At 39.7% G+C, this 20,166-nt stretch overlaps 1 protein-coding gene across 1 annotated transcript in view; it reads left to right on the forward strand.

Annotated features, from left to right (window-relative positions):
* The window catches only part of pde6a (phosphodiesterase 6A, cGMP-specific, rod, alpha), a 54,868-nt gene that overhangs the window by 22,032 nt on the left and 12,670 nt on the right, over window positions 1–20,166 (forward strand). Inside the window, exons 5-17 of the mRNA XM_057851111.1 lie at window positions 701–790; window positions 3,143–3,283; window positions 3,359–3,433; window positions 3,746–3,810; window positions 3,894–3,960; window positions 7,128–7,175; window positions 7,874–8,023; window positions 12,416–12,559; window positions 12,693–12,758; window positions 12,852–12,998; window positions 14,492–14,599; window positions 18,674–18,783; window positions 18,941–19,028. Coding sequence (XP_057707094.1) covers window positions 701–790; window positions 3,143–3,283; window positions 3,359–3,433; window positions 3,746–3,810; window positions 3,894–3,960; window positions 7,128–7,175; window positions 7,874–8,023; window positions 12,416–12,559; window positions 12,693–12,758; window positions 12,852–12,998; window positions 14,492–14,599; window positions 18,674–18,783; window positions 18,941–19,028 — 1,299 coding nt within the window. The remainder of the gene's footprint in view (window positions 1–700; window positions 791–3,142; window positions 3,284–3,358; window positions 3,434–3,745; window positions 3,811–3,893; window positions 3,961–7,127; window positions 7,176–7,873; window positions 8,024–12,415; window positions 12,560–12,692; window positions 12,759–12,851; window positions 12,999–14,491; window positions 14,600–18,673; window positions 18,784–18,940; window positions 19,029–20,166) is intronic.

A 20,166-nucleotide genomic window follows, 5' to 3' on the forward strand; every position in this document is an offset into this window, starting at 1 on the left:
GGCTGAGGAGTGTGATCCCTCTATAATTGGAACACACCCTCCGGTCCCCCTTTTTTCCATGATTGAAATTTTTATTTATTTTTTTATTTTTTTTGGATTGAATTGATTTCAAAATGTGGCCCAAACACAAATCAATATTACTTCAATCAAAAAAGTTGCTTCAATAAAAAAAGGGAAAAAATGACTTTAATCAAAAATAAATAAATAAATATATGAAAAATAGCTTTCACGTGTATTTTTGTTTTGTTTTGTTTCTTGAGTTTCAAATTTATTTTTGCACTCAAACACATTTTTTATTGACTGGAGCGACTTTTTGGGGGTTGAAAATATATATTTTGATTGGAGCAACTTTTTTTTTTTTTTGAATAATAAAGACACAAATCTACCTCCATATTGCTCCACCCAGGGGATACAATTTTTGACTGGGGTAACTACATTGGCACGACACCGGCGGGCGTCCCATATTCACTGGATGACGATCTTGGCGAAAAGTATTGCGTAGGCAACCTGATTTAGAATTCCCCTCAAGAATGATGGGAAACAAAAAACGCTCATCGTCAACTTTTTATTATAAATATTCTTGTAAGTAAATTTTATTGCTGACACTGCGTTTCAGGGTCAACAACATGTTTTGCCCCCCTTACCCCAAAAATCAAACTCCTATGCTTATGCTTTTGAATGAATATTAATGTTCCGGCAGACCCTCAACAAGTACCTTAACTTTGCCAACCTGGTGCTGAGGGTTTTCCACCTGAGCTACCTGCACAACTGCGAGACAAGGAGAGGACAAGTGAGTGCTTTTCAGTAGTGGTGTGATAATGAATCGATATCCTAGTGGGCTATTGATATATCCCCGGCAAGAATCAACATATCGTTTTTATGAAAGTGTCACTGTTTAATAAAGGAACCAACAGGTTGCTACTGAAATTTTCCACTAGAAAAGTGTCTTTGTTAACTCATTGGCTGCCATTGACGTTGATGAATGTCCAATCCAGTTAGACCAGTCAAAATAGATTGGACGTCCGCCGTCAATGGCACTGAAAGATATGCATTCACAGCCATGCCTCCCACTTTAAATAAATTGGATGCCTGAGTTATTTTTGAGTAAATTGAGTTAATTTTGGGTCATATCCTTTTTAGTTTCAGCGTACTTACAGCTCACTTCATGTTGATTAAGGGTTATATCCTGCACATTTTGGGGCACTCCGGGGTCAATTTTTTGTACATTTTGGGTAATTTCCTGTTGTTTTAGGGCAACAACTGACGACATTTTGGGTCACTTCCCGTTTGATATTACGTGGGGTTTTTTTCTCATTGCAAATGAATGGGGCCAATGAAAATAAACATCAATGTTTTTGTCAAATTTTGGTGGAATCGTAGGAAGCGTGTCGCTGCCACAAAAAAATAAAAACAGTATCACGTTCTTAACTTGATAGTATCGTGTAAAAATGTGACAAGTATCATGTAAAAATGATCATTGTCATGTAAAGACGTGATATCATGTATGAACATGATAATTATGTAAAAACATGATAAAATCATGTAGAAAACGCAAATTATCGGGTATGACTGTGATTATCGTTTAAAAACGTGATAACTGTCATGCACAAACGTGATCACTATTATGCAAAAACATGATGAATAACGTAATAACATGATGACTATCATGTTAAAACATGGTATAATGTAAAAACACTATCATGTAAAAATGTGATAACTATCATGCATAAAAGTGATATTATACACAAACGTGAAAACTATCATGTAAAAACATGATAATTATCATGTAACAACGTGATGACTCATGTAAAAATGTGGTATAATGTAAAAAGACCTCATGTAAAATTGTGATGACTATCATGTAAAAATGCGATACAATGTAAAAACATAATTATCATGTAAAAAAACGTGAAAACTATCATGTAAAATACATGATAACTATCATGCGAAAATGTGATAGTTATCATATGAAAACATGCTAATTATCACGTAAAAGTGTGATATTTATCATATAAAAAGATGAAATAATAATATATAAGTATGTAAATACGTGATGATTATCATGTAAAAACATGATCACTATCATGCACAAACGTGATAACGATCATGTAAAAACATGATAATTATCATGTAATAACTTGATGACTATCACGTAAAAACGTGATATAATGTAAAAATATAACTATCAGGTAAAAATGTGATAACTATCATGTAAAAACGTGGTATCATGTAAAAACGTGGTATCATGTAAAAACGTGATAATTATCATGTGAAAATATGATAATTGTTATGTAAAAACGTGAAAACTATTATGTTAAAATGTGATAATTATCATGTAAAAACGTGATACTATCATGTGAAAACGTGACATCGTGTAAAAGCGTGATAACTACCATGTAAAATCGTGATAACTATCATGTGAATACTTGGTAATTATGTAAAAACGTGATAACACAAGTAAAAACATCATACAAAGTACACACAACATACACACACAAACATACAACAAACTATCATGTAAAAACGTGATATAATGTAAAAACATAACTATTATGTAAAAACATGATAACTATCATGTGAAAATATGATAGTTTTCATGTAAAAATGTGACAACTACCATGTAAAAATGTGATACTATCGTGTGAAAACGTGACGTCATGTAAAAACGTGATTGTGATAACTATCAATTAAAAATGTGATAACCATCATGTATCATTTTTTGGGGGTGGCAGTAATACGCTTCCATAGAATCGTACATTTCTGGCAAAAAATGTATAGAATTTTGTGCGCCTTGATTTGTTTTGGGTTTTTTTGTTTTGTTTTATGTGTAACTTATCTGGATTAGATATAAAATGTAGGATGAGATACACTTTGAAATTTGAAATGTTTTTAGCATTAGAAGTGAGTGAAGAATTGTTTTGTTTTGTTTTTGTCGAAAAATCCACATTTTGCCCCAACCATAAACGTGAAGAGCAAAATCGAAAGAGAGCCTGCATCATCTTACCTTGGGTTTAAAAGTGGGAACGGTGAGAATCGGTCAAAGTACGTGCAGGCAATGGCAGGTCAAGAACAGATAAAACAAATCTTGTTATTCCACATTAATTTCACAATAATGACATTTGATATGTGTACGTATCTGCAGGTGCTGCTGTGGTCGGCCAGCAAAGTATTTGAGGAGCTGACAGACATCGAGAGGCAGTTCCACAAGGCCTTGTACACAGTACGAGCCTTCCTCAACTGCGATCGCTATTCTGTGGGCCTGCTGGACATGACCAAAACCAAGGTGACGAAAAATAAACGAGCGACCAAGACTTTTTGACACATGTGCTCATCCTTCATTTTGCCCTTTGGTTTTTAGGAGTTTTTTGACATGTGGCCGGTCCTGATGGGAGAAGTTCCTCCTTATGATGGACCCAAAACCCCTGATGGTCGGGTGAGCGGAAACGATTACTGAGGGGATGCTTTGCAAAGCACTACCGATTTTCTAAGTGGGTGAACTTGCAGAATCACAAGGAGTGCAAATACTTCTGCTCCTCACTGTATGTCCAATTCATTTTGTCTGGGAGGAGGGGGAATGATCATCCCAGTCGAAATGCCCCAAACTTAATAGCAAGGGACAAAAAATCTACAGGAAATGATCTACGAGACAGCAAAGCATCCTTACACAATTTCTCGAAAAATTGATTTTTCTACTTTGTGGTTGAAATACACATTGACCTGTCATCTTTGCGTCTTTATTTTCCAGGAAATTAACTTCTATAAAATCATCGACTACATCTTGCACGGCAAAGAAGACATTAAAGTCATCCCGTCAGTCACAAATCAAAATTGATCCGTTCGATGACTTCTGATCATTAAATTAAATGCTGTTGTTTTTTGTTGTTGATGTGCAGGAATCCTCCTGCAGACCACTGGGCTTTGGTCAGCGGGTTGCCAACGTATGTGGCTGAAAATGGACTGGTGAGGATAAATTGATCTTTTATATATACATATTATACTATATAAACTGGACAGAGGGCTCGTCAGTGAGCGCTTGGCGGCCGGATCTGCTACAAGGCCTGGCCAGGCTCAGCCTGAAGAAGCAACGTGGCTTTTCCTCACCCCTGTAGGCCCATCACTCGCAGGGCGGACCGATGGGGTCGGAAGCGCTGCCAATTAGGTGGCAGTGAAGGCATGGGGGTCTAGACGGACCAGACCTAGGCGTCAGAATCTGGCTTTGGGGACATGGAACGTCACCTCATTGGTGGAGAAGGAACTGGAGCTTGTCTTGTAGGTGGAGCTCTATCAGTTAGATCTGGTAGGGCTTACCTCCACACATAGCCTCGGCTCTAAAAACCAAGCTCCTGGGCTGGGGTCGGACCTTGGAGGAGACGAATGCTAGTTTTCGTTTCGTTATGTTTTAGTCTTCCTAAACACATTTTTAGCTCGTTAGGAACTCGTCATCGTCATGGAAAAAATGTTGGTTGGCAAAATATTTTCGTTGTCGTCATCGTTGACAACAACACTGATTTGATAAGCTGACTTGAAAAACTTGGATTGTAGTTTGGTTCCTACCTGCCAGTGATCCACTAGGTCGTCTTGGCCACTCTCGTTATGCTCACATGGTACAACTTGTGTCTTTTTGACTTGACACGACTCGTCTTTACAACCTTGTGACTCGACTTGACATGACCTTGTGACTCGACTCAACATGACCTCGTGACTCGACACGACATCGTGACTCGACATAACCTCGTGACTCGATTCGACGTGACATTGTGACTCAACTCGACCTGACCTCGTGAATCGACTCGACGTAACCTCGTGACCCGACTCCAAATAACCTTGTGACTCGACATAACTTCGTCACTCGACTCAACATAATCTCGTGACTCAACATGACCTCGTGACTCGACTCGACTTGACATAACCTCGTGACTCGACTCGACATAACCTCGTGAATCGACTCGACTCGACATAACCTCGTGACTCGACTCGACATGACATATCTTCGTGACTCGACTCGACATAACCTTGTGATTTAACTTGACATAACCTCGTGACTCGACTCAACCTCGTGACTCGACTCGACATGACATATCTTCGTGACTCGACTCGACATAACCTTGTGACTTAACTTGACATAACCTCGTGAATCGACTCGACAAAACCTAATTAATCGACTCGACAAAACCTTATGACTCGACTCGACAAAACTTCGTGACTCGACATAACTTTGTGACCCGACATATCCTTGTGACTCGACTCGACCAAACCTCGTGACTCGACCCAACATAACCTCGTTACTCGACTCGGCTTGACATAACCTCCTGACTCGACTCGACTTGCCCACAACAGGTAAGACTCAGGAACTACATGTGACTCGGATGATAGTGACTTGACATAACCTCGTGACTCGACTCGACATGACATAACTTCGTGACTCGACTCGACATAACCTTGTGACTTGAAACATCCTCGTGACTCGATATGACATAACCTCGTGACTTAACTCGACATAACCTCGTGACTCCACTCGACATGACATATCTTCGTGACTGGACTCGACATAACCTTGTGACTTGAAATATCCTCGTGACTCAACATGACATAACCTCGTGACTTAACTTGACATAACCTCGTGAATCGCCTCGACAATACCTCATGAATCGACTCGACAAACCTTCGTGACTCGACTCGACATGACATGACTTCGTGGCTCGACTCGACATAACTTTGTGACTCGACATATCCTTGTGACTCGACTCCACCTAACCTCGTGACTCGACCCGACATAACATATCTTAATGACTCGACTCGACATAACCTTGTGACTTGAAATATCCTCGTGACTCGACATGACATAACCTCGTGACTTAACTTGACATAACCTCGTGAATCGACTCGACAAAAACCTCGTGAATCGACTCGACAAAACTTCATGACTCGAATCGACAAAACTTCGTGACTCGACTCGACATGACATGACTTCGTGACTCGACTCGACATAACTTTGTGACTCGACATATCCTTGTGACTCGACTCCACCTAACTTCGTGACTCGACCCGACATAACCACGTGACTCGACTTGGTTTGACATAACCTCCTGACTCGACTCGACTTGCCCACAACAGGTAAGACTCGGGACTTACATGTGACTCGGATTATAGTGACTCGACATAACCTCGTGACTCGACTCGACATGACATAACTTCGTCACTCGACTCGAGATAACCTTGTGACTTGAAATATCCTCGTGACTCGACATGACATAACCTCGTGACTTAACTCAACTTGACATAACCTTGTGACTCGACCCGACAAAACCTCATGACTCGACTCGACATAACTTCGTGACTCGGCTCGACATACCTTTGTGACTCGACATATCCTTGTGACTCGACTCGACCTAACCTTGTGACTTGACCCGACATGACCTCGTGACTCGACTCAGCTTGACATAACTTCCTGACTCGACTCGACTTGCCGACAACAGGTAAGACTCAGGACTTACATGTGACTCGGATCATAGTGACTCGACATAACATAACCTCGTGACTTAACTCAACTTGACATAACCTCGTGACTTGACTCGACAAAACCGCATGACTCGACTCGACAAAACTCCGTGACTCGACTCAACATGACATAACTTCGTGACTCGACATACCTTTGTGACTCGACATATCCTTGTGACTCGACTCGACCTAAGCTCTTGACTCGACCTGACATAACCTCGTGACTCGATTCGGCTTCACATAACCTTCTGACTCGACTCGAATTGCCCACATCAGGTAAGACTCAGGACTTACATGTGACTCGGATCACAGTGACTTGACATAACCTCGTGACTCCACTCGGCTTGACACAACCTCATGACTCCACTCGACTTGCCCACAACATGTAAGACTGAGGACTTACATGTGACTCGGATCATAGTGACTCAACATAACCTCGTGACTCAACTCGACATAACTTTGTGACTCAACTCGACTTGACGTAACCACGTGACTTGACTCGACATAACCTCGTGACTCGACTCGACATGCCCACAACAGGTAAGACTCGGGACTTACAAGTGACTCGGATCATAGTGACTCGCACAATTCTCTGGTATTTAACAATACAATGTCTACGTTTCCAACAGATTTGCAACATAATGAACGCGGCCGAGGATGAATTCTTTGACTTCCAGGTAAGACTTGCGGCTGCCCGTGAGCGTGCACTCCATTACACACATCCGCACAATCTAATGAGATCCAATACAGAGGGCGCGTCAATTAATGGCACTATTTTTGATCAAGACTCCCTTAGAACTGAAAGACATTAGATTGTGCGAGTGTACCTAATGTTGTTGCACTAACATGATATGTGTGTGGGCGGTGGCGAATCTTCGGTCATAAAGGGAATAAATGATCTCCTTATCGTTTCTCACTGACTTTCCAGCAGGATGCTCTCATCTTTTCTCCTATTAGAATCACTTTGCCACGGGGAGGTGCGTTAACCCTGACGTCCAAATTTATCATTTTTACTCCCTTTAGGATCTCATCATAAGGTTGAGAAATTTGCCAAATGCGGAGCCTCTCCACTTCGATTCTTTCATTACACATTCAATTACATTAGGATCACTTTTTATATGGCATTCATCTCTTAGTAAAGGATTCTGGAATTAATTTGCTTTATAATTAAAGGGCAAGTGACTATTTTTAGTCATTAAAAAACACTTAAATATTAGCAATTATTATTATACAGTCTATTTTTCAATTATTATTAAATTATGAAATTTGCATGAATCAAAACAGAAATACGCTCTGGTTACAGCACCGAGTAATGACCCCAAGTAGTTTTTTAACTCATTGAATGCGCCAAAACTTTATCTCTGCCTTTTCACAGAAAGAACCTCTGGACAACTCCGGCTGGACAATCCGCAACGTTTTATCCATGCCCATCGTCAACAAGAAAGAAGAGATTGTGGGCGTGGCCACCTTCTATAACAGGAAAGACGGGAAACCCTTTGACGAGATGGACGAAACGCTGATGGAGGTGGAGTTTCTCTTTGTGTGACTCACAGCTTTCTAAATAGGGAGACGCGCATGTGCATTATTTATCGGCCCGGAGGCTTTTCGGTGTCCACTTTGTTCACAAGCTCGAATGCTCACAGTTGAGCAACAATCTACTCGTCTCTTTTTCAAAGCAAACACTCTAACCGAAAGTGACTTATTCATCATGTGCTGTAGGTTTTATTTGGACAGCTCCTCACTGGAAGGGATGTTGAATTTCTGTGTATATTAGGTTTTCTGTGATGTGTTTTGTCAGGAGTGGAAAGTCAAATAAATTGGTTCTTTTTGACTATTAAATACAGCAGATGGGTGAGGAATCCAAAAATAATAGGGTAAACGGAGAGTCCTTATATACAGTTGTATGAAAAAGTATCTGAACCTTTCGGAAGTTCTCACATTTCTGCATAAAATCACCATCAAATGTGAGCTGAACTTTGTCAAACTCATACAGATGAAAAAACAGTGTCTGCTTTAACTAAGACCACCCAAATATTTATCGGTTTTCATATTTTAATGAGGATAGCATCATATTTTAATGAGGATAGCATGCAAATAATGACAGAAGGGGGGAAATAAGTAAGTGAACCCTCTGTCAGAAAGTCAAATAAATTAGTTTTTTTTTTTTTTTACCAAAAAGTACTGTAGATGGGTGAGGAATCCAAAAATAATAGGGTAAACGAAGAGTACTTATATACATTGGTATGAAAAAGTATCTGAACCTTTTGGAATTTCTCACATTTATGCATAAAATCACCATCAAATGTGAGCTTATCTTTGTCAAAATCACACAGATGAAAAAAAAACAGTGTCTGCTTTAACTAAGACCCCCCAAATATTTATAGGTTTTCATATTTTAATGAATATAGCATCATATTTTAATGAGGACAGCATGCACATAATGACAGAAGGGGGGGAAATAAGTAAGTGAACCCTCTGTCAGAAAGTCAATTAGTTATTTTTTACTAATAAATACTATAGATGGGTGAGGAATCAAAAAAAAAAAAAAAAAAATAGGATGAATTGCGAGTACTTTTATACAGTGGTATGAAAAAGTATTTGAACCTTTTGGAATTTCTCAGATTTCTGCATCATATCACCATCAAATGTGATCTGATCTTTGTCAAAACCACACAGATGAAAAAACAATGTATGCTTTAATTAAAATCCCCCAAATATTTTTAGGTTTTCAAATTTTAATGAATATAGTATCATATTTTATTGAGGATAGCATGCAAATAATGACAGAAGGGGGAAAATAAGTAAGTGAACCCTCTGTCAGAAAGTCAAATAAATTAGTTATTTTTTACTAATAAACACTGTAGATGTAGATGGGAAGCGGAGGGTACTTATATACAGTGGTATGAAAAAGTATCCGAACCTTTTGGAAGTTCTCACATTTCTGCATGAAATCCCCACCAAATGTGAGCTGATCTTTGTCAAAATCACACAGATGAAAAAAACTGTGTCTGCTTTAACTAAGACCCCCCAAATATTTATAGGTTTTCATATTTTAATGAGGATAGCATGCAAATAATGACAGAAGGGGGAAAATAAGTCAGTGAACCCTCTGTCAGAAAGTCAATGAGTTATTTTTTACTAAAAGTACTGTAGATGGGTGAGGAATCAAAAAATAGTACGGTAAATTGAGAGTACTTATATACAGTGGTATGAAAAAGTATCTGAACCTTTTGGAAGTTCTCACATTTCTGCATCAAATCCCCACCAAATGTGAGCTGATCTTTGTCAAAATCATACAGATGAAAAAAACAGTGTCTGCTTTAACTAAGACCCCCCAAATATTTATAGGTTTTCATATTTTAATGAGGATAGCATGCAAATAATGACAGAGGGGGGGAAATAAGTCAGTGAACCCTCTGTCAGAAAGTCAATTAGTTATTTTTTACTAAAAATACTATAGATGGGTGAGGAATCAAAAAATAATACGGTAAATTGAGAGTACTTATATACAGTGGTATGAAAAAGTATCTGAACCTTTTGGAAGTTCTCACATTTCTGCATCAAATCCCCACCAAATGTGAGCTGATCTTTGTCAAAATCACACAGATGAAAAAACAGTGTCTGCTTTAATTAAAATCCCCCAAATATTTATAGGTTTTCAAATTTTAATGAATATAGCATCATATTTTATTGAGGATAGCATGCAAACAATGACAGAAGGGGGAAAATAAGTAAGTGAACCCTCTGTCAGAAAGTCAAATAAATTTGTTATTTTTTACTAATAAACACTGTAGATGGGTGAGGAATCCAAAAATAATAGGGTAAATTGAGAGTACTTATATACAGTGGTCTGAAAAAGTATCTGAACCTTTTGGAATTTCTCAGATTTTTGCATAAAATCACCATCAAATGTGATCTGATCTTTGTCAAACTCACACAGATGAAAAAACAGTGTCTGCTTTAACTTAGACCACCTAAATATTTATAGGTTTTCATATTTTAATGAGGATGGCATGCAAACAATGACAGAAGGGGGGAAAAAAATAATTAAGTGAATCCTCTGTCTAAGGCAGGGGTGGGCAAACCGGTCCTCGAGGGCCGCAGTGGGTCCTGGTCTTTGTTCCAACTGACCCAGCACAGATAGTTTAACCAATGCGGTTTCAGCAGAAATGAAAAGCACCTGACTGCAATCGACTGATTGCACCTCAGATTGGTGAAAAGGTGTTCTCTTAATGGGTTGCAACAAAAACCTGCACCCACTGCTGCCCTTTGTGGAATAGTTTGCCCACTCCCGGTCTAAGGGGACGTGCAAAAAATTTCTGCACGTGACATGTGGGTCATGTCATATCCGTGCTTTGTTGTATGATATATGTGTGTCTACTTGTAAGTTGCTCTGTAATTTCTGAAGAAGAGAGAGAAGTTGGCGGCGCGGAATGTCTGCAGCGGCCCGATGCTCACTCAGCCAATGGAATTTCTTTGTCGTCTGTTGTCATCTTGTGAGAGCTGCTGTCAATGACAAATAAATCTCCGAATCTGAAAGAGCAATTCAAACCAATTTTTACCAAACAACTTAAGTCAGGTGTGTGCCCAATAACTGATGAGTGAAGCTGCCCTGCCCACTATAAAACAAACACCTGGTAAAAATTGTCTTGATGAGAAGCATTGTCGAATGTGCATCATGGCTTGGTCCAAAGGGCTGTCTGAAGACCTGCGATCAAGGATTGTTGATTTGTATAAAGCTGGGTAAGGATACAAAACCATCTCTAAGAGTCTGGATGTTCATCAATCGACAGTCAGAGAAGTTATCTACAAATGGAGAGTTTGGCACAGTTGCTTCTCTCCCAAGAAGTGGCCGTCCACCAAAGATTATGCCAAGTGTTCAGCGCAGAATACTCAGAGAGGTAAGAAAGGAACCCTAGAGTGTCTGCTAAAGACATACAGAAGTCATTGGCACAGTCCAATGTCTATGTGCACACATCAACTATATGTAAAACTATGGCCAAGAATGGTGTTCATGCGAGAACTGCACGGAGGAAGCCACTGCTGTCTAAAAAGAGATTGTTGCTCGTTTAGTGTTCGCAAAAAGGCACTTGAACACTCCACAGAAGTTTTGGCAAAATATTTTGTGGACTGATGAAACCAACTATGAATTGTTTGGGAGCAACACACAAGGTCATGTGTGGTGGAAAAATTGAACAGCTCAACAATAATAACACCTCATCCCCACCGTGAAGCATGGTGGAGGGATCATCACGATTTGGGGCTGTTTTGCTGCCTCAGGGCCTGGACAACTTGCAATCATTAATGGAAGAATTAATTCTAAAGGATGTTTTGCAGGAAAACCTGAGGCCGTCTGTCAGACATTTGAAGCTAAAAGGAGGATGGATGCTACAACAAGACAACGATCCAAAACACAGAAGAAAATCAACTTCAGAATGGTTTCAGAAGAACAAAATACACGTTCTGGCGTGGCCAAGTCGAAGTCCAGACTCGAACCCCATTGAGATGCTATGGCATGACCTAAAGAAAGCGATTCATTCCAGACATCCCATGAATCTGACTGAAGTACAGCAGTTTTGTAGAGAACAATGGGCCAAGATTAGTCCTGGTCGATGTGCCAGACTGATCTGCAGTTACAGGAAGCGTCTGGTTGAAGTTATTGCTGCCAAAGGGGGGGCACAAAATATTAAATGTAATGGTTACCTTACTTATTTTTCCCCCTTCTGTCATTTCTTGCATACTATCCTCATTAAAATATGAAAACCTATATATGTTTGGGTACTTTTAGTTAAAGCAGACACTGTTTTTTCATCCATGTGATTTTGACAAAGATCACATTTGATGGTGATTTAAAGCAGAAATGTAGAATCTAAAATGGTGCTGAGTATTTAATACCGTGTGTGAATCCCTGTTCTAGTCTCTGACTCAATTCCTGGGCTGGTCAGTGCTCAACCCAGACACGTACGACAAGATGAACAAGTTAGAGAACCGCAAGGACATCTTTCAGGACATGGTGCTCTACCACGTCAAGTGTCGCAAGGACGAGATCCAGAATGTCCTGGTCAGTGAAACGGTTCCATCTACTAGAATGGTGTCTATGTCAACTCACGTTGGTGTTCTCCTCATTGCGTGTGGGCGGAGCATGGCGGCTATGATGTCACTTTTCCTGATAGGTGTTTCCCTCACTTTCTCAGAACACACGCGAAAGATGGGGGAAAGAACCGGATGAGTGTGAAGAGGAGGAACTTGAGGAGATCCTGGTGAAGAATAACAATACACAGTTATCGCTCATTAACAATCAACATTTACGTTGATTTATCCAACATGACTCAACAATTTTTTTCTTACTCCAGTCTGAAGTCCTCCCCAACGCCAAGAAAGCGGAGATCCTAGAGTTTCACTTTTGTGACTTTGATCACAGTGAGCTCGACCTGGTCAAGTGCGGCATCAGGATGTACTACGAGCTCAAAGTGGTGGACAAGTTTCACATACCCAGAGAGGTGACAGTCATTTTTGTTTTGCACTCCCGCACACGTACAAATTGTCACGTTGATGCTTGTTTTGATTTTAGAGCTTTGTACGTGTATGAGCATAAGTTTTTATCGTCAATGTTAAAGCACGTGAGACACATTGTGAGCAAACGTGATTCTCTTTTTATTCCACTCCGCGCTGGCGTTGCATTAAGGGAGCGTTCAAGACCACACGTTTGGCAACATTAACGAACACTGCAAGGACCTTGTTATTTTTTTCTACATCGATAGTATGTGTATGTGTTTTTTGATCTATTAGCTACAATCAGTCCCTCAAGTCCTCAGATGTAAAACAACAAATGGTCCACGAATGTGGAAGCGAGGGTTGACCACAAACAGACAACAATAGCAGAGAGATTGCATACAAAGGTTTAATGAACAAACACAAAAAACAGGGTCCGTGACAGCAGGTCGGCATAAAAAACAACACACACACATACACACAAAAAACAAGCAAGGCGAAAACAAATAATGGACTCAAATTCCTGCACATGGTAGAGGATTCCAAAAAACATGGCGGCAGACTAATGAAAAAACCAAGGAAAAGAAGCAACTCGCAACGAAGGGGTCAAGAATACATACTGTCAAATGGTAGCGAGTCAATATCTCGGCAAGCCGCCTAGGATCGGTTTAAAGACACAGCTAATGAGCTGGAATTGGATGCAGGTACGACATTAGGAACTCATCCCACATCTATGAAACAAAACAATCTGGCCAGCAGCAGAATGTGACAAAATCAGGCCAGTCGTCATACTAGTTTCGCTTGCTAGCTTGCACAGCTATTCTCTCGGCCTGCATCATCACCCATAGCGTGCATTGCGCGCGTAAAACATGGCGCCCTCCGGAGGTCAAAACACATACTATTACAGATTGTTTAAATTAATGGCAATAATATGTGTTTCTAATAACATATTTAAGTAAAAGAGAAAATTGTGGCCTATTAGAGCCTACAAGTTTTCCCTTTAACATATCGAGAGGAACCCAGAGGTTCCCACCCTTACAAGTCAGCTTAACATTTCTTTTGCAGCTAAATTTCGCCAGTAAAGACACTAAAAATTAAATTGCAACAAACAACATCAAGTCGCATATCAAATTAAAGGCCCTTTTCAGGGCTTTCCAGATCACTAAATATGTTGTTTACAAGCTTTCATATGACAATGTACTGGCCCAAAACATGGTGTGTCATCAGAATTGTAGCCAAAATCCCTCACAAATTGGATTCTGCGAGGGAATTTGACTGATTATCTCCGCTTGAAAGCCATACAACAGGTACTGTGACAGAGTTTTATTTAGAAATACCTAGTGAGCTCTTATTGGCTGCAGTGCAGGAAGTTAATTAATGATGAAGCATCGCCGGTCGCCCGCTGTGTTCTCCTGGAAATAAACTCTCTACAAAGCTATTTTTAATACTGATTTGGACAAATGGAGGACTAATAGTTGTCAGTGTGTGTGTGTGTGTGCAGGTGCTGGTGAGGTTCATGTACTCACTTAGCAAAGGCTACAGGAAGATCACCTATCACAACTGGAGACACGGATTCAACGTCGGGCAGACCATGTTCACCCTGCTGATGGTCTCACAGACACACAAACACACACATCTAACACAGATAATGTCTTTGGAATTTGTGCTTGAAAGTCGAAAGTCAGCCATTTTGGTTTCTGGCTACTTTTTTCGGTTTATTTTTGACGGAAAATGAAAGAATTCATCCTAGAAAGCCAGTAACAACATAAACGATGGCAGGCATTTTTATCTAAAGTCTTAAAAAGCCATTCCTGAAAACCTAGAAAAAAAAAATCAGCAATACTGGCCATTTTAGAGTCATCTTGGCCATTCAGAAGCATTCACAGAGCCAGTCTCCCATAGCAACAATTCTTTGAGTAGGTATGTCTATCATGACTAGGTACTAAGAGTATAACGGCATTTGTATTGTCCCGTACAGTCACGGTACGGACATCACTGTTCGGTGAACGCAGTAATACCGCAAATACTTTTGAATATTGTCTGTTCATATTTTTTGTATATTGAGTTTGATGTGCTCAAAACAAATACATACAAGAAAAAAAAGATACAAACCCTTCACCGAAACCGGAAAAAAGACAAAAAAACACAATAAAAAAACTCGAGAATCAAAATCTGGAAAAATCAAACAATTACATGGAAAATGCGAAAAAATGCATGAAAGGCAAAAAACGTATGTAAACACAAAAATAAAATTGAAAAACAACTGAAAAAAAAACAATAAAAACAAAAACTGCGACACCCCCCCCCCCCCCCCCAAAAAAAACAGAAAAAAGACAGTTTATTTGATATTTTAGTTTTCGTCATTATTGGGTACTCATTTGCTGCCATGGACGGCGGTAGAAGTCCAATTCCTTTTGACTGGGAGGGGGGCAAATGAACAACAACAAAAAAACAAAAAAAAACATCAAAGTTAAAAAAATAAATAAAAATAAAGTAAAAATAAAACAAAAACACAAAAAGAGACAAAAAAAGAAAAACAAAAAAATCCGAAAAATTGGCAAAATTGCAAAAAAAAAATGCTAAAACTGCATTATAACATCCCTAAAAATTGGCAAACCTGCAAAAAACTGCACCCCTGCCACAAAAAAAAAAAATCTATATATTTTAGTTTTAGTCGTTATAGAGCTCATCGGCTGCCATGAATTGCAGTAGACATCCAATCCATGTTGACTGGGCGGTGCAAATGAACACCTCAACAATGCTTAGTCTTGGCAATATATTTAACAAAAAAAAAAAAAATACAGAAAAAGTTTCAGTTAGATTTTTTTTTTTCACTTTAATCGATGATTACTGTATGGTCACTCTGTATGTTCACTTAAATGTGAAGTATTTGCTATCATGTCCTGGTCAGACATGCATTGTCGGTCATTGATGCCACTAACGTCTGATCCATTTCAAGTGGGAGGGCTGGCGGCAAATGAACCAAATGATCCAAAAGGGACAGGAAGTGACACTGAGATATTCCAAAATGTACAAATAGTGACCCGTAAGTAACCTAAAATTACAAGGAAGTGACCCAAAAGTAACTCTAAGGATTCCACTGACAATGGTGGACGTCCAATTGACTTAAACTGGAAGGACTGGCTATGAATTTTCATATTTCAGTGCCATTGACAATGGGTTCTTAACCTTGCTAAAGGTATAGAATCCCAAGAGTTTCACAGGTGCATTCACAGAACCCTTCCGAATTTCATAATACAGGTAGTCCCCGGTTTACGAACGAGTTCCGTTCCTGCGCTAGCGATGAAACCCGGATTTCCGCGTCAGTCAGAATTAACCCTTTAGATACTTCTAAACAACCTCTAAGGGCGTACCGCAAGCAACACGTCACTTCCGCTCATTAATATTCATGACATTAGCTACTGTTGCTAAGTAGGGACAAGCCACCGTTTATCCCTAATAGGAAATGAATGGAAATCGTGTACGAAGGAGATGTTTACAGAGCTAAACCTACCAATTCTCTCCGAAAATGATGTGCCTGGTGCCAAATTGACTGGCAAAGATGTGGAAGAACATAAAAATGTTCAGTTAAAGAGATGGCTTTAGTGTCGAAGGCTGAAAAAGACGAAAAAAACGAGCCGATCTAAGCATAGCTTTAGCTTTTTTATCGACGCGACTGACATTGACATTCTCCTGTTTCAACAAGCTATCCTTTACCATCAGCCCTGTCTTCCTTATATATCCTCTGGTTGTCCTACATCTCTTACCGTTCTTAGGGGTAATTTAGTTAGCTTTGTGTAGCGATCGCAAATGCTACTCAGCGACAGCCAACGAACACTTTTAATTTTTTCATTGATAACACATCTTAATCCTATAATTTATTTACACTTCCCCCTTACTAAAGTTGTTTTTCATATATATATACTGTATATAACAGAAACAGTAACAGTGGCAGTCAGATACCATTGTAATTCTTTTCAGGTCATTCATTGTCAGACAGAAGCAGTACGGCACAACGTTACGCAAAAAAAAATAAGTTAAAAATATAAAAATGGCTTACCTCTTTGTCCTCTGAAAGACCATGCCAACCCAACATAATGTTTACTGCATATGAAACGTGAATGGATTCGCCGAGCTGGTGTTAAAGTTCGCGCAAGTTGATCCGGTCTTCACATTTTTTCCTCCCGAGTTTTTGGTTTCCGGAAACGTATAAAGAAAACATCCTTCATGTGTCGTAATGTGTAGAATCGTTTCTACAAGTTCCAAAAAAGCAATGCGTGATCGGCATGTTCGTTTTTGAAAGATTACCGGAGAAAAGTAGCACTAATTGCGTTGTGTCAATGCGAGGGCGGGTCTATAATGTCCCACTTCGGCTTTACTTCCGCTTTACGATGCGACGTCACGGTCTAAAAATAGCCTGCGTGCGGTACGCCATTAAAACAAAACAAAACAAAAAAAAAACTCTCCAAAAACATGTACTGTATTATGCATCATTATACTGTCCTCACCAAGACTTTGAAGATAAGTCCTAGTTAGACATTGAGCTAAGCTCCGAAATGACATTGTCAGACATCCGTGTGGTTGCTTGACTTTATTCAGCTGCTGCTGACATCAACACTTGCAGAAGAAACTAAAATAAAATAAAATCAGTTTCATCTTCATTACCAGCAATTCAACTGTGTGTATAAGTAGCTGCGATTAGGATGTATCACATAGCGTCCACACATGTTCAAAAACAGTCACATAAACTCGCCATAAAGTATTCGACCACAATTGAAAATGCACAATAGACAGTACAGAAGGGGTTATATACAGCCGTCGCCTCTGGATGCTTCACAAGCAACAAATTTGCTCGGCTGCTCTGTGTGTGCGTGTGTGGGGTGGACGGGTGCATCTGTACATGCGCTAAATTCCTGTTCTATGTTTCCCGCGCCAAGATAAAAGCATGCATCACAAAACAAAAGTCAATAACAAGACGCAGGCATCGTTAAATCGAAATTGCGTAAGTCGGGTTCGTCGTATTTTTTTTTTTTTTTTTTTTTTTACGAATTCAATACCTAGCAAGCTCACATCTAAGTGAATTCCTGTTCAATTACTGTCCGGATTTCACTCTCTTCCTTTTGTTTTCATGTCTACATTCTCATTTTATTTTCACGTCCTTGCATCACATACTATTTTCATGAGGTAAAATGACGCAAATGTTTGTTTTTTTATTATCTACTCAGTTCAAACTAACTGTAGGTCTGTTATACTTCCTCATACTGAGTGCGAGTCAACCTTCCACCGAGCAAACAGATTTTTCCTACCATTAGATACAGGGCTAGGCGGTACAAAAAAAGGAATAAAGCCTGTAAATTGAGGGCAAACCAGTCCAAACCCTTGTCTAAAACGCCACTTTGCCTAGATTTAGTCAGCGTACAAAATAGGGCTCCGTGTTTCCACTGGGTTAGGAAGTTAGACAGTTGGACAACACTAAATTGCAAATAATTTTCTTTATTGTCAGTATCTGTGAGCAGAGCATGACTGGCAAATGTAGTGACTTGTCATCAAACACAAAAGTCTCACGAGTCAGCTCCGCAAGGTCGTCGCTTGTCTAAACGTCCAGAGGAAAGTCATACAGGAAATGAAAAATGCAAATCTGCCTGTATGTACAAATGATGGATGTATACGTTCATGTGTTCAGACAGGTGACTTGAAGCGTTACTACACAGACCTGGAGTGCATGGCCATGGTAACGGCCGGCTTCTGTCACGATATCGACCATCGAGGAACCAACAATCTCTACCAGATGAAGTGAGCGCGCATGTTGTGCTTGGGATGATTTTCGTTGACGATCACAATTCATCATTTGTAGTAAAATGAGCTAAGGGATGCGGCATAATGATGATTTAGCACCATGTGACCTCCCAGTGTTAATGGATGTATGTCTTTTTCGTGTGTGTGTGTGTAGGTCTGGAAATCCTCTGGCGAAGCTTCATGGCTCATCCATCTTGGAGAGACACCATCTTGAGTTTGGCAAGACTTTGCTGAGAGATGAGGTGTGTTGCATATTAGGGGTCTGACAATATGTGGAGGAACCAATAAGTTGCTGCCAAAATTTTCCGACAGACCAGAGGTCTAACCTATGTCTCGCGAGCTGTATCTGGCTCTCCTCCAATCCGTAATCGTAAATGTGGAACCAATCGGCTCGCTTGACATGAACGAGCTGTGATGAGCTGATGGTGCATTCAAACATTGATCTTTGACCCCTCAAACGTAATTCGCAATAATATGCTTCAATTTGGTGCCCATGAGTAGAGCCTCCTCCGATTGCGGATTGCACCGAGATGGGTGCTTACTAGTCTCAACCAGCAATGGGGCTGGCCCCACCCAACTCAATGCCAAGTGAACTGGAGTATATAAAAATGCGTAGAGGAAAATTAAACCACAAAAGTGAACTGCTCGATACTCCAAGCCACACAGGCGTACAAGCGGTTTCACTTTCATGACTTTTTCCCCTGTCAAATTGTTGCCACTTCCAGGAGAGCGAGACTCACGAAAAGAGTGCACCGAGAGGCTCCATCTGTCTAGGCCAGGGGTCCCCAAACTTTTTCCTGTGAGGGCCACATAACTTTTCCCTTCTCTGATGAGGGGCCGGGGTCAGTTTGTAACAGAAAAAGTGTGACGATTGCAGGAGTGCCTAAATGTAAAAATTTACTGTTTTTCAGAAAGCCACGATCAAATAACCCTTTTTGGATTCTTCTTGGAACAAAAGTAAATAAAATAAAAATAATTATATAATATAATATAATATAATATAATATAATATAATATAATATAATATAATATAATATAATATAATAATGATTAAAGATGTCCCGCCGATCGATCGGGTCCGATCACGTCATTTTCAAAGTATCGGAATCGGCAAAAAAATATCGGACATGCCTTTTTTAAATATACATATTTTTTAATTAAATCGTTTTCTAATTGTGTTAACGTACAGACAAAATGTCTTACACTCATCCAGAGTCTTTAGTTTTGGCTTAAAGTAGGGTTATCAAATTTATCGCGTTAACGGCGGTAATTGATTTTTTTAAAAATTAATCACGTTAAAGTATTTACCGCAATCAACGCATGCGCTGCACGACCCACTCACGCAATGTCACGTTCAATCTATAATGGCGCCGTTTTACC

Source organism: Corythoichthys intestinalis, chromosome 11 (assembly GCF_030265065.1).
Source record: "Corythoichthys intestinalis isolate RoL2023-P3 chromosome 11, ASM3026506v1, whole genome shotgun sequence".
Classification (NCBI taxonomy): domain Eukaryota; kingdom Metazoa; phylum Chordata; class Actinopteri; order Syngnathiformes; family Syngnathidae; genus Corythoichthys; species Corythoichthys intestinalis.